Raw genomic sequence first — 15,929 nt, 5'->3', positions numbered from 1 at the left:
CCTATTTGCCCTCTTGCCATCCCTACTGTCTATTCCCCACACACAGCCAGGGAAAAGTTTTCAAAAGTAAATCAGACTATACCACTCTTCTCGAAATCTTCAAAACCTTCCCATCACATTTAGAGTGAAATCTCACGTAGTCTGGCACCTATCTAATGCACAGAACTCATCTCCACATCCTTCCTCCAGCCACACTGAACTTGCTGATTTGCAACAGGCTAGACTCACTCTTGCCTCAGGACCCTTGCAGGATCTTTCCAAGGCTCCTTCCTTCATTGCATTCAGGTCTCTGTTTAAAGGTTCCTTCTTCTCAGAGGACTTCCTTAGTCACTCCAAATTAGTTTCCTATCATCTTCGATCTCCTTACAGGTTTTATTTTTTATTTATTTATTTTTTTAAATTTTTTTTTCAACGTTTATTTATTTTTGGGACAGAGAGAGACAGAGCATGAACGGGGGAGGGGCAGAGAGAGAGGGAGACACAGAATCGGAAACAGGCTCCAGGCTCCGAGCCATCAGCCCAGAGCCTGACGCGGGGCTCGAACTCACGGACCGCGAGATAGTGACCTGGCTGAAGTCGGACGCTCAACCGACTGCGCCACCCAGGCGCCCCTCCTTACAGGTTTTAAAAAGTGTTTTGCTTATCGTTACCTAAGATGATCATTTATTTGTTTACTGTTGGGTCGCATGCTGATATCTTGCCTTTTTTGCTCACTGCTGTATTATCAGTATACAAGAGAACAGGGGTCAGCAATCTACATCAGATCTGGTTTTATGCCTGTTTTTGGAAATAGTTTTATTAGAATACAGTCACACTCATTTGTGTACACGTCTTCAGCTGCTTTCAGGCTACAGCAACAGAGTAGTTGTAACAGACTGAACTGCCCACAAAGCCCAAGATAATTAATATCTGGCCCTTTACAGGAAAAGTTTAGCAACCCCTGATCTATAGCAATTATTGATATATCAGCTTTCTATTATTTGCTGAGGGGTCTTGTACCATTCCTTTATTTTCTATCCTTTCTGAATGATTTGGTTTCAATCATGTATGCAGCTTATATTTGGATTTTAAAAAACAATCTGATAGTCTCTGCTTTGGAAAAGTATGGATTTTCAGGCCTTTCTTTTGCTAAGACAAAAGATGGAGGAATAAAAAGTATCTCCTTCTCCCTCTTGATTAAAGTGGAACAAACTGGGGCGCCTGGGCGACTCAGTCAGTTAAACAACCGACTTCGGCTCAGGTCATGATCTCACAGTTTGTGAGTTCGAGCCCCGCATCAGGATCTGTGCTGACAGCTCAGAGCCTGGAGCCTGCTTCGGATTCTGTGTCTCCCTCTCTCTCTACCCCTCCCACTCCCCTGCTCATGCTCTGTCTGTCTCTCTCTCAAAAATAAATAAACATTAAAAAAAAATTTTTTTTTAATGCAGCAAAGATGGAGAACCTGATGCAAAGAAAACAGTAATTCCTACCTTAAAGACATTTGTACTGCTGCTGTGTGAAGGGCCTAGCTCAAAAATCAGACTACATTAATCCTTTCTCTGCCCAACATAAAGATAACTGTTAAACTAATTAAACGTGCTTACTGCTTTATTAGCTATAACTAATTTCTAGAATTGAAAAAAATTATTTGAAGAAAACATTTCGTGTTACAAGAGATAGTATTAGTTCATGAAATAAATCAATCACATCACCAATTTACCTTCTTTCTTCCTTTTCTCCAAAATGGTATCAGCTTGATTGATTGATTGATTGGGTTTTTTTGTTGCTTTTTTTAAAATTTTGTTTTTGCTCTTTTTTTAATATGAAATTTATTGTCAAATTTGTTTCCATACAACACCCAGTGCGCATCCCAGCAGGTGCCCTCCTCAATGCCCATCACCCACCTTCCCCTCCCTCCCACCCCCCATCAACCCTCAGTTTATTCTCAGTTTTTAAGAGTCTCTTATGGTTTGGCTCCCTCCCTCTCTTTTTTTTTCTTCCCCTCCCCCATGGTCTTCTGTTAAGTTTCTCAGGATCCACATAAGAGTGAAACCATATGGTATCTGTCTTTCTCCGTATGACTTATTTCACTTAGCATCACGCACTCCAGTTCCATCCACTTGGCTACAAAAGGTCATATTTCATTCTTTCTCATTGCCACGTAGTATTCCATTGTGTATATAAACCACAATTTCTTTATCCATTCATCGGTTGATGGACCTTTAGGCTCTTTCCATCATTTGGCTATTGTGGAGAGTGCTGCTATAAACATGGGGATACAAGTGCCCCTATGCATCAGCACTCCAGTATCCCTTGGGTAAATTCCTAGCAGTGCTATTGCTGGGTCATAGGGTAGATTTATTTATTTAGTTAGTTAGTTGTTATTTTTCGGAGAGCACCTAATTATCTCCCTTTTGCAACATAAGTTTTAAAGTGTTTCTGACACGTTAAAAAAGTAACCCTGAAATATAACAGACTTTATTATTCCTCAGGATAAGTGATTCAATCCATTTGCCTTTCTTGTGATTAGTGATATACTTGGACACATCCCTGAGTTCTGCCTTCTATTCACTGTGCCTTTCCTTTGTTGCTTTAGTTTTCCTTTCCTGTGTCCTACTGCATTTATAGTTCTCTTTATTCCCTTTCCTCTCCCTAGTGACTTGTGACATAATGTGTTTCTTTTAGTGGGTAGCCTTCAGTTTTTGTCATGCATCTTCAGTAAGGTATGAATTTAATATCTATCCCAGAACACGGACTTTAAAAGACTTTAACCCTGATTCCTCCCACTTTTCTAATGTTATTATGTATAATATTCATTCCACCTTATTTCTAGCCCTCTCCCAAATCAATCCTTATTTAAATTACTCAGACCCGACATAAATTCAGATTTAGCAACATGTTTACAATTTGTTTATTCACCAGTGCCTCTTGCATTGTATTCCCCCCAGTGGCCTGATGTTAATGAAGGTTTTCTCAGAAAAATGAGATTCCAGGTGGTATTTTATTAAATAATTTTTTTTGTATTTTATATGTTTTTTTTTTAAACGTCTATTTTTGAGAGAGAGAGAGAGAGAGGGGGGCACAGAGTGTGAACAGGGGAGGGGCAAAGAGAGAGGGAGACACAGAATCCGAAGCAGGCTCCAGGCTCTGAGCTGTCAGCACAGAGCCCAATTCAGGGCTCGAACTCATGAGCTGTGAGATTATGACCTGAGCCAAAGTCGGACACCCAACCGACTGAGCCACCCAGGCACCCCTGTATTTTATATATGTCTTTTTTTTTCTAATGAGGTACATCTGGGTGGCTCAGTCAGTTAAGCATCCGACTTCAGCTTTAGTATTAGTATTAAGTATTTAGTAGTAAGTATTTAGTATTGGAAACTTTGCGAGACACGGCTTAACTTTAGATCTGATGGATATTCAGAAAATCACTCAGGTATAGTAAGTCTTCACCCATCATCACCCTGCAAAAATGCTCGTGAGATTAAAACAATTCCAAGTTCACACATTTAATCCAACAACTTTGCTTGCAAGAGAAAACCTGATTTGGTGAATTTAGGTTCAAGTTCAATGCTGTCTGTACCTAAGCCTCACAACCACTGAAAGGCTTAAAGACTTTTTTACATTATCAAGTAACACTTAAAACTTAAATCACTGTTGGTTCACATGTTTCTAAAAGGAAAACACAAAATGTACCTAATGTCAAATTATACAAGAGCTGGTAAGCAGCTCAAGAAAGCAGAAAAGCTTTTCAAAGAGCTGGATTGGACACCTGTACTAGTCACCTGGAAACTTCCAAACAGGCCTGAGAGACCTCTGAATCAATTTCCACAACAAAAAAGTAATAATTTTCTTCCAGAAGTTTCTGGAAGTAGTAGGTTCTGTCCTACTAAGGTAGCCGTGCCAGTTAAATAGGATGGGCTTTTATTTACATGACTATTTACCTGAAGAAATGCCTCTCTTCCTGTACTAAGTGCTTAGGGTATTACAAAACACAGCTGATTTCTTTCTTCAGTACCCAGTTAATCAGGATTAAATACACACATACACACACGCTTTGGTGTTCTGCAGAGACAAGAAAACATATTACCCAATGTCTTCAGCTCAGCAGAGGCAGTACAAGATTTCTTCACTGTCCCTGACTCCTATTATTTAAAAGGAGGCTCCAGAAGGCTCAGTAAAAACCTCCACGACTATTCACAGGTGCCAAGAAATGGTCAGAGATAAAATTCATAGTACTGAACTTCATTCTACATAATAAGAGGCACTGATTTCACTTATAATTAGCAATTCTGCATATGGTGATTTTAGATTTAAAGAGACAATGACGGTGTTTATCAGACATTTTACCAGACATAGTTTTGGTTTTATTTATATATTTTTTCTTGCAATAAAATATACACACCATAAAATGTACGATTTTAACCATTTTAAGTTATTCATGGCATTAAGTACAATCACAATGCTGTGCAACCATCGTCATAACAGATATAATTTCGTGTAATGTGCATAGCACATATTTCAAACCTATGGTTATACAAATTTCTTAAGCAATGCACTTGTATAACTTGTATAAAAATCATAAATTGGGGCAATACATATATGTAATTATAGTCAGCTTGATGCCTTGATTTTTAAATTGTTTACAACTTCTTCAGTTTTATGCTATGCAGTAAAATTCTCAACTTGTAAACTCAAAATCTTCTGTTATCTTCTCAATAAAATTAGCAGTACCACTTACAGAATATGAATTTCAGAACATGCTTTTCCACATTCATCCAATTGGTATTTTATTTTCTCATTATTAATTCTTTGCTGCTTTATTAAAAGGCTAACTGCACGTTCTCCCACATTCACAAAGCTTCCATGTGTTTATGAGTTCTTTGATGGACAGTGAGATGTGTCTTCTGGTTAAAACATCTCCCACATGCACTACATTTGTTATGTTGCTCTGCTGTAGGAGTTAAGTAATGTTTAAGGAGACGTGACTTCTTGATGAGGGCTTTTCCACAGTTCGTACACCCGTGGGGTCTCTCACCTGTATGAATCCTCTGATGCATGACAAGCACTGAGGCTTTGCCACATTCTCTACATCTGTAGGATTTCTCTCCTATATGAAATCTAGAACGTTTATAAAGGGATAAACTGTACTCAAAGGTTTTCTCACATTCCTTACATTCAAACGAGTTCTCGAGTGCATGAGATTTCACATGTTGGGTAAAGGAGGAGTTGTGAGTGAACGACTTCCCACACGGATGGCATTCATAAGGCTTCTCTCTAGTGTGAAGTCTCTGGGGGACCACCAGTTGTGCTTCGTGCACAAATGCTTTCCCACAATCACTGCACACAAAGGATCTCTCTCCACTATGAATTTTTTGATGGGCTATAAGGTGTCCCTTACTGTTAAAGGCTTTCCCACAGTCATTGAATTCAAAGGGTTTTTTTTCTCTTGTATGCTTTTTTTCATGTCTAACAAGAAGAGACCTCTTTTGGAAGGCTTTCCCACATTCAGTGCAGCCAAAGCTTTTTTTCCTTCTGTGCTTTTTTCTCATGTCTAATAAGACAAAACTTGTTTTTGAAGGCTTTTCCACAGTCTTTGTATTCATAAGAATTTTCTCCGGTATAACTTTTATTATAACTAAGCCAGTGTGAATTAGGTTGCAGACTCTTTCCATTTGACTCACATTTATGTTGTGTTTGTCTTGAAGAAATAAATTTTATACTCAGGTTATGATTTTGGACTCTCTTCATGGTCAGTGTTTTCTTGAAGGTGAACATATCTTGATTCAAAAAATTGTCTTTGCTTCCCTCCTGTCTCTCTAGTGCATCATCAAGTAAGCAGATAACTTCTAAAAAGGTATAAAATTAAACATTCCCAGTTACTCTTTCCAATCTCATGTTAGGAAAAGAAAAATTTTAAAGTCTATAATATCAACAAGGATGCCTATTCTGACCACTTCTATTCAACATAGTCCTAAAGCCCTAGCTAGACCAATTAGGTAAGAAAAAGAAATAAAGGCACCCAAACTGGAAAGGGAGGCATAAAGTATCTCTGTTCACAGATGACATGATCTTATATGTAAAAAACCCTAAAGAACACACACACACACACACACACACACACACACACACACACACAAACCTATTTAGAACTAATACACAAATTTGGCAAAGTTGCGGGATGCAAAGTCAATATACAAAAATCAGTTGTGTTTCCATACACTAAAACAAATAATCCAAAAAGGAAATTGAGAAAACAATCCTATAATAGCATCAGAAAGAATTAATTAGGAATAAACTTAACCAAGGAAGTGAAAGACTTGTATATGGACAACTACAAAATACTGCTGAAACTAAAGACAAGTAAACTGACTTCACAGACTAGAAGACTTAATATTGTTAAAAATGTCCATACTTCCCAAAGCGATCTACAGATTCAGTACAATTCCAGGGGTATTTTTTGCAGAAATACAAAAAAACAATTCTAGAATTCATATGGAACTCAAATCGTTAAAACATTCTTGAGAAAGGGAACAAAGCAGGAGACTTCATACTTCCTGACTTGAAACCATATTTCAAAATTACAGTAATCAAAATAGTGTAGTACTGGCATAAAGACAGGCAGGCACCTAGACCAATGGAACAGAAGAGAGAGCCCAGAAACAAATGCATGCATATATGGTCTTCAACAAGGGAGCCAAGACTACACAATGGGGAAAGGATGGTCTCTTCAACAAAGAGTGCTAGGAAAACCAGATATCCACATGTAAAAGAGTGAAATTGGACCCTAATCTTACACCACACACAAAAATCAACTCAAAATGTATTAGAGACTTAAATGTGAGACCTGAAACTATAAAACTCCTAGAAGAAAACACAGGGGGAAAGCTTTGTCAGGTTGGTCTTGGCAAGAGTTGTTGAATGACTCCAAAAGCATTGGCAACAAAAGCAAACAGACAACTGGAACCACATCAAATTCAAAGGCTTCTGTGCAGCAAAGGAGACAACCAACAAAGTGAAAAGGCAACCTACAGAATGGGAGAAAAAAATGTTTAAAAAACACTTGCCAGGTAAGAGGTTAATATCTCAAATCTGTAAGGAACCCCCACAACTCAATAGCAAAAAATGGGCAAAGGACGTTAATAGACCTGTCTCCAAAGGAGACATACAAATAAATGGTCAACAAGTACATGAAAAGATGCTCAACATCATTAATCATCAGGGAAATGCAAGTCAAAACCACAATAAGAGAACACCTCATATCTGTTAGGATGTCTATTATAAACAACAACAACAACAACAGAAAAATAACCAGTATTGGCACAAACACATGGAGATAATGGGACCTTGTGCACTGTTTGTGGGAATGTAAAATGGTACAACCACTGTGGGAAACACTATGGAGTTTCCTCAAAATACCAAAAAGGGAACCAACATATGATCCAGAAATCCCACTTCTGGACATTTATCAAAACAACTGAAAACAGGATTTCTAGAGATGTTTACACTCCCGTGTTCACTGCAGCATTGTTCACAATAGCCAAGAGTTAGAAACAATCTAATGTCAATTAAAAGGTAAAGGGATATGGGGCACCTGGGTGGCTCAGTAGGTTAAGCGGCTGACTTCGGCTCAGGTGATGATCTGTCTCACAGTTTGTGGTTTCGAGCCCCCATCAGACTCTGTGCTGACAGCTCAGAGCCTGGAGCCTGCTTCACATTCTGCGTCTCCCTCTCTCTCTGTCCCTCCCTGTCTCGCGCTCTGTCTCTCTCTCTCAAAAATGAATAAACATTAAAAAAAATTTTTTTAAGGTAAAGGGATAAAGAAAATGTAGTATCTACATACATACTATTTAAAAAAAGAAGGAAATTGTATCATAAGCTACAACATGGATGAACCCTGAGGGCATTAGGCCAAGTGAAATAAACCAGTCACAGAAGGATAAATACAGCAAGATTCCACTCATATGAGGAATTTAAAATAGTCAAACACGTAGATATAGAAGGTAGAACGGTGGTTGCCAGGGGCTGGGAGGGGTGGAGAGATGGGGAGTTGTCATTCAGGAGGTACAGAGTTTCAGTCACGCAAGATGAAAAGGCTCTAGAGATCTGCTGTTCAACGATGTGCGAACAGTTTAAAATTGTACTGTACACATAAAAATCTGTCCAGAGGGTAGATCTCCTATTCTGTGTTTTTTTACCACACACACACACACAAATCTCTCTTGGAGTCTACTTCCCCATTCTGGACAGCAAAACAAAAGAAATTTGTATTTGCCCTACCCCTGGGCTTTAAGAAAAAATTGCTGAAATGGGGTCTTGTGGAAAACAATAACGACAAATAGCTTTTTCTATTTATAAACAAGACTTTCCAACCTGTGGAAGACGTGAAACAGGAACAAGGTGAAGTTACGATGACAAAGGATGCTAGAAAGCACTCTTAACAAGGACACAAAGTTTTAAGCTCTGAGAACAGAAGAGCCATGTCAGAGAAATGAAAGGGTAATCAGAGAAGCAAGACATAAAAGTATCATGGGGAAATGAGAAGATGTGGATTGGTTTGGAGAAGCTTAATAAGAGTCAAGGCCAACAACATCTAAAAACTAGATTATCCTGGGGGCCCCTGGGTGACTCAGTCGGTTAAGCGACTGACTTCAGCTCAGGTCATGATCTCGCAGTTCGTGAGTTTGAACCCTGTGTCTGGCTCTTATGCTGACAGCTCAGAGCCTGGAGCCTGTTTTGGATTCTGTGTCTCCCTCTTTGCCCCTCCCCCATGCTCTCTCTCTCTTTCTCTCTGTCAATAATAAATAAACATTAAATTAAAAGAAACAAGATTATCCTGTTAGGATCTTCCTAATTTCCTTCATACAACTCTCTTTCTCCTTCCCCTGCACACAACCACCAAATGACTATGAAACCATTAACTCCCTTTTATCCGTAAGCACACTCCTATATCCTCTCAAATCATCCAAATCACGGCTGAGGCCTCTGTGTATAAAACTGTCCAACTCCACTTCCAGCTAGGATTCAGCCCCCAAAGCCTGCATATACCCAGGAACACAAGGAGAGGCCCAGAGGAACATTTGAAAGACCAGCCATAAATTTTTGTTTGCGTCTATCATCAGCTATTTCTACCACTTTTCATGACTTTGTCCTGAAAATTAACTGCTTTTTTCAATTTCCTAGATATAACACTCTCCAGAACCCTGCTTTGCCCATGACACCACACCCTTCTACTCAAAGTTTCCATTTTGGTTTCCACACTTATGATTTCTATTAACTTTGGGGACCTGAAACACAAGGCTTCTAGTTTATAGCAACGTTTGCCTTTATATATTTTGAGGTCAAGGTCAATTCTGATGGTTACCATGAAGTCAATGTAACCTTGTCCAATGTAACAAAATCACTGCCAAGCTCAAATCCCTACAAGGCTAAGTCCGCTGATAATAATAATGTTAGGGAAATGGGGAGAAGATGGTTCTTCACTATTTCTGAGATTTGATTCCCTTCCATCAAGACAGAGTATTATTAGTGCAACACTCTAGACTCTTACCTCATTCCTTGTTTCTGAAAACCACACAATCTGACTACACTGTAAGAGCCAGACACACAGAAAATATCTGCGATCACGTTTAGGAAGGAAGAAGAATGAGGATTTGGGGAATTAAGAGAACAAAGCAAGGACCTACATAAAACAGGCAGCATAGGAGCCCGGGCAGAGAGGAGAAGAGGGAGGTGGAAGCATAAACACACATTCTCTGTTTATGCTTCATCTCAAAGGGGATCAAGAGTCTGTGACCACTGACATTCAGGGCCAAACTCCGTAATGCTTTAGAATGTCCACAAGTCCCACAGGAAGGGCACTATGAGTACATGCTCAGTTACAGTGAAGAGTTAATCACCACCCACTGTCCTTACCCACTGCGGTGAGGTTTCTAAAGTTCTCCAGCATCACATCCCAATACAAGGTTCTCTGATCACAGTCCAGCAGCTGCCACTCTTCTGGGGTGAAGTCCACAGCCACATCCTGGAATGTCACCGATACCTGTAACGGCACATTCGTCTTTAACCTGTAGTGAGTACCGCTGGGGACAGTGGAGGGGATTCAGAGCAATTACTCTGATTATGTTCATTGTTCTCAGTCTGCAATAAGTTATACAGGGTAACTAAAAACTACTATGTACTAGACTCAGAATTAAAATTTGTGAGAGAACATGGGGCGCCTGGGTGGCGCAGTCGGTTAAGCGTCCGACTTCAGCCAGGTCACGATCTCGCCCTCCGTGGGTTCGCGCCCCGCGTCGGGTTCTGGGCTGATGACTCAGAGCCTGGAGCCTGTTTCCGATTCTGTGTCTCCCTCTCTCTCTGCCCCTCCCCCGTTCATGCTCTGTCTCTCTCTGTCCCAAAAATAAATAAACGTTGAAAAAAAAAATTAAAAAAAAATAAAATTTGTGAGAGAACAAAATCATATTCAAATTGCCCCACTACATACACATATACACACATGTATATACACACACACATATATATACATTCATATATAATGGGGAGGTACAGAGGAAGAGAAGGAAAAAGAGAGAGAAAATATTAAGTTCACTGAGCATGGCCTTGGCCTCATGTATGTTTAGATAAAAAGGACACCAAAAATGGTCATATGAAAACCCCTACCGCATTTATAACAAATCTCCTACATAATAAACACTTATCAAATTTTTTCTTTCATAGTACATGAGAGGCAAACCTTATGTATGGAATTGTTATGCCTTATTCTCTAGGACAAGGCCAATAATTCATTGATTGGCTACGTTTTTTCTGACTGACCAAGATTAATCACACATTTGCATTCAACATTACAGTGCGCAGACCCTATGACCTTCATATCAGCTTTCTAAGTGTGTGTTCAATTTAAATTTCTATCTATATTTTTCCTGTTTCTTATATATTTATACTTTCCCATTGCAGTATATGGATTCTTGTAAGTCACTGCAAATTCACTAGGAAACAAAGTGAAATTTGAATGAATAAATGGATGAACAGGCAGACAGATGGATAAGTGTCTTGCCTAGAAATTGGTCATTTTCTGATGCTCATGGGAAAGGACGCAGATCTATGAAAACAAGACTAGGGGGATTTCTCTGCTTTTCCAGCCTAGAAATAAGTACAGTACTCATATGCCTGCTAGAATAGGCTACTGATGAATGAAATGAATGACTATTCAAACAAGTAACACAAGTCCACATTCTGGAAGCACCAACTTGTCCACTTTTTTTTTTTTTTAATGTTTATTTATTTTTGAGACAATGCGAGAGACAGAGTGCAAGCAGTGGAGGGGCAGACAGAGGGAGATACAGAATCCGAAGTGGGCTCCAGGCTCTGAGTTGTCAGCCCAGAGCCCGACGCGGGGCTCAAACTCACCAGCCGTGAGACCATGACCTGAGCCGAAGTCGGATGCTTAACCGACTGAGCCACTCAGGCGCCCCACCAACTTGTCCACTTTTAATTCTGCTATGATCGTAGGAAAGTTGGACAAGGATGTGCTCTCTTGGGTAGATGTACACATTTCTTACCATTGATATATTACAACTTATTGTTAATTTCTTATCTAAGGATTTCTTTTCACCCAGAAATTTATCCTAAAGAAATAAAAATGGACGGATACAAAGATTAAAGTTTGGGCTCTGGAGCCAGGCAGCCTGGGTTCAAATTCAGCTACTCCTCTTACTAGCAGTGTGACCCTGATAGAGTTACCTTAACCACTCTGTATCTCACTTCTCTTATCTGCAAAATGCTGGTAATAATAGTACACGTCATAGGATTTTTATGACGATTAACTAAGTTAATACATGTAAAGCATTAAGAACAATATATGGCACATGGTAAGCACTCAATAAAATTGTAATTATTTTTAAAAATCAAAAAGGCAAGGAGAGATAAAAAGTAATGTTTTCACATCATTGCTTACAATATGAAAACACTGACAACAGCTTAAATGTCCGTTAATATGGTGTTGATTTTTCTAAAAATGCTATAGAAAGATATTGTTATGGAAAGAGGTTCCATTTATATTTGTAGGTGAAAAAAGTACATTAAAGTACGTAATATGATCCTTCCCTGTGTGTTTTTTTTTTAAATATGCACCCAGAGACACACAATCTTGGCGGTCCTATATCAAAATGTAAATAATTATTATTTGTAAAGACAGCAGGATCATAACTTTTATACTTGTACTTTCTAAATTTTTTATGAAGCATTACTTTTTCAGATACACGTACATATATACACATACACATAAGAAATAGATATACGTATACAATTTACAAATATACATATAAACTTTAAGCCAAGGTCTATAAGTCCCTACACCATTTTGGTTCCACCTCTTCTAATCTCATCTACTTTTAAAAAATTAATTAATTAATTTTTTTATTTTAGAGAGAGAGAGAGAGTGAGCAAGCCTGGGAGAGGGGCAGAGAGAGAATCTTAAGCAGGCTCCACACTCAGCGTGGAGCCCGACGCAGGGCTCGATCCACAACCCTGGGATCATGACCTGAGCAGAAATCAAGAGTCAGATGCTCAACCAACTGAGCCATCCAGGTGCCCATAATCTCTTTTACTTTAATCTTTCAATCACTCTCTGACAGCTCATCCTATCAGACTTTCCGTTTTCTTGCTGTTCCTCCAAAATACCAAGGTTGATTACTCACGATCTCTGTACATTTCTTCTACTTGGACTGTTCTTTCCCTGGAAAAACTCGGATACTGCACAGCTCACTCTCTAAATTCTTAAATTATTATTTTTTTTAATGTTTTTTTAAAATTTTTTTTAACGTTTATTTATTTTTGAGACAGAGAGAGACAGAGCATGAACGGGAGAGGGTCAGAGAGAGGGAAACACAGAATCTGAAACAGGCTCCAGGCTCTGAGCTGTCAGCACAGAGCCCGACGTGGGGCTCGAACTCACAGACTGCGAGATCATGACCTGAGCCAAAGTCGGCCGCTTAACCGACTGAGCCACCCAGGCGCCCCAAATTATTTATTTTTTAATGTTTACTGTAGTGTTGTTGTTTTGAGAGACAGAGTATGAGTGGGGGAGGGGCAGAGAGAGCGGGAGACACAGAATCCGAAGCAGGCTCCAGGCTCTGAGCTGTCAGCACAGAGCTCGACGCGGGGCTCGAACTTGTGAACTGCGAGATCATGACCTGAGCCAAAGTCAGATGCTTCAACTGCGAGATCATGACCTGGGCCGAAGTCAGATGCTTAACCGACTGAGCCACTTAGGCGTCCCTCACTCTTTAAATTCTTTTAGGTCCCTGCCTACATGTCACTTAGCAGTGAAGCTTTTCTTGACCCCCTCATATAAAACAGCTTCTCTCACTGTCACCATCAGGCCATACACCCTTACTCCTTTTCCTCATACCACTTGCCACCAGGTGACAGGTTATTTGGTTTTTGCTTATTTCCTTCCATGAAAAGGGACTCTGTTTTGCTCAGTGTGGACTCTGTTTTGCTCACCAAGCAACAGAACAGTGTTTGGCTCACATCAGATACTTAGCAAATGTTTGCTGAATGCATTAATGGATGAACCGCTTTTAGTGCTGGTTCTCTCCTTGCTACGCATTTTCAAAAGAAACTTATTAAGCAACTTTGGCCCAAATGAACTGTGGGGCAGGAAAAAGTCAATGATCTGGGAATCAAAGACTGGACTGGCACCTGACTTAGCCACTAACAAGCTGTTCAGTTCCAGGCACTCAGTTGCGATCTCCGGGCTAGTTTCATTCCTCCTTAAAATGAGGAAGCAGAACTAGAAGTTGCCTAAAAAATCTTCTGGCGCTACCAGTCTGTGATTACTCCGTAAACTTTTTCTGCATTTAGGCAAGGGGACAGAGGGAATCAGTACACCAAAAGGCAAATGTAACAACTCCAACAGTATGGAACCAGCCTTGAAAGAACCAATGGACCAATAGGAAATGAAAGGGATGCACTGGTGCTAATGTGTGTTTGTGAGAGCCCAGAGAGGGAGAGAGAAGGAGAGAAAGAAGGACAGGCTGGGGCAGGCAGATGGGGAGGGGAGGAGAGAAGGTGTTTAGGAAAGAAACAATTTCTTCTGTAGCAGTTCTTGATTCTTCCTTCCCTTGATCATACCCTCAATTTCCTCCTGTGAGTTTCCTTCTCCTGTGGAGCCTGACCACATACACCCAACTCTCCATTTTTCTGTAATTCTCAGCTCTCTTCTCAAACACTTAGGACAACACCTCTGAAGGCACTCACTTGTAATGCCATGAGTCAAGCTCTACTCTCACCAGATAGGTGGAATGAAAGATGATTCCTGTCTCTCCTCAAATGGGATAAAAAGTCACAGGTCAGGAGAGTCTTCCCAGGATTAATCTCTTTCTTCTTTCCTTCTTCTAGACAAGATGGACTGGAGGACAGAGAAGCAACTGGAACCTTCGCTCTGGGCCCCAAGACTGTAAACTCACAATCATCTGTAGCCCTAGGTTGGCCTTGTGTAGATTTTTTTTTCTTTTAACATTTTATTTATTTTTGAGACAGACAGAGACAGAGCATGAATGGGGGAGGGGCAGAGAGAGAGGGAGACACAGAATCGGAAGCAGGCTCCAGGCTCTGAGCCATCAGCCCAGAGCCCGACACGGGGCTTGAACTCACGGACCGCGAGATCATGACCTGAGCTGAAGTCGGACGCTTAACCGACTGAGCCACCCAGGCGCCCGGCCTTGTGTAGATTTTAACCAGGGCTGCTGGAAACTGAAACAGGCAGGTACATGCAAGAAGGACCCACAGGTTCAATTACAGTCTTCCTGCAGAGACACTAAGGGTTCTCTCAAAAACAAACAAACAAAAAACAATGATCCCAGGTCGAAATTCACTTAACATTCACTCCTCTGAAAGAGTACAAACTAACTTTATTGTTTCAGAGTACTATGTTGCAAAAAGGAATGAAATTTCAGGTAAAACTCCTCTGGGTTTGAACACCATCTCCTCCACTTACTACTAGCTGTGTGCTTTTAAGCAGGTAACTCCACATCTCTCTGTGAAATGATGAGGACACTTAACAATGCTGAGTAACCATGATAAATGCACTTTGAAAAGTGTTTAACAGTGTTTGGCTTTCGATATGCTGGCTCTCGTCTCCGCCACCTTGAGGGGGTTCACTGCAGTTTGAGAGTCAAAAGGCTCCTAGAATAAGGTGAGGGGCAGTTCAACGCCCAGGCGTGGGCTCCCTACGCAGTGCACAGCACCTACAACACGGCGACGCAAACAGATCCGCCGCACCCCAGCCAGACCTGGGCTCCACCCCAGGGCAGCGGGAGCCTCGTCCTTCATCGGCTTTCTGAGTCACATGCTACCGTGCAGCGGGGTTACCTACAGTTTTTATTTCCTTTGCATGAACCAACACGCCGGTCTTTGCCCTTAAACTGTCCCTGCAGCCCTTCACGATCACTAGCAGCTCAGCACCCAAGCACGCCGAGGAACATAGGCCACTTCCGGAGGGCCCTCCTGCGCGTGAGCGGGAATAACAACGCGCCGAGATTTCGCGGGGTCTTCCCGGCAAAGCCACCTGAGACTACATTTCCCACAAGGCTCGTGGAATTTATGTCGGCAAAGCCTTAGGGGTTTCCCCTTCATCTGGTGGAAATTTCTAGTTTGGTGGCCCTTGAGCTTCATGGAGCGCTCTGGTTATATTGAAGAGAAACGTGTATGTAATTTTGAGTTATTTATATAGAGATGACATATGGAAAATATATAGCATATCGACATGGCAAATAGGAAACAGTAATTTATTGAAAGGAAAATGTATCATGGCCAAATGTGATTTCTTCTTTCATTTTCTTTTTAAAAAAACTTATTTTAGCAACACAGGAATAACATAAATATGTTTTTATTTTAAATAATTTTTAAATATTAACTGTTTAATGTATTAGAGCCCTGCTAAAAAGGTT

The 15,929-nt window shown here is 40.4% G+C and overlaps 1 protein-coding gene across 2 annotated transcripts; it reads right to left on the bottom strand.

Annotated features, from left to right (window-relative positions):
• Nucleotides 1-3,045: 3,045 nt before the first annotated feature.
• Nucleotides 3,046-15,501, bottom strand: LOC106988408 (zinc finger protein 684-like). 2 transcript variants are annotated; one of them, XM_053212228.1, is made up of 3 exons: nt 15,356-15,501; nt 9,892-10,018; nt 3,046-5,825 (listed from the first exon to the last, which is right to left on the bottom strand). In XM_053212228.1, exon 3 carries the CDS (start codon nt 5,649-5,651, stop codon nt 4,830-4,832), a length of 822 nt encoding a protein of 273 aa, XP_053068203.1. In that variant the 5' UTR covers nt 5,652-5,825; nt 9,892-10,018; nt 15,356-15,501; the 3' UTR covers nt 3,046-4,829. The 2 variants fall into 2 exon arrangements, with proteins under 2 accessions (XP_053068203.1, XP_053068206.1); XM_053212231.1 differs by lacking the exon at nt 15,356-15,501 and adding an exon at nt 15,070-15,349.
• Nucleotides 15,502-15,929: the final 428 nt, after the last annotated feature.

This window comes from Acinonyx jubatus, chromosome C1, assembly GCF_027475565.1.
Source record: "Acinonyx jubatus isolate Ajub_Pintada_27869175 chromosome C1, VMU_Ajub_asm_v1.0, whole genome shotgun sequence".
Classification (NCBI taxonomy): Eukaryota; Metazoa; Chordata; class Mammalia; order Carnivora; family Felidae; genus Acinonyx; species Acinonyx jubatus.
The sequence above is the reverse complement of the archived record's forward strand: the minus strand, read 5'-3'. Positions and strand labels throughout refer to the sequence as shown.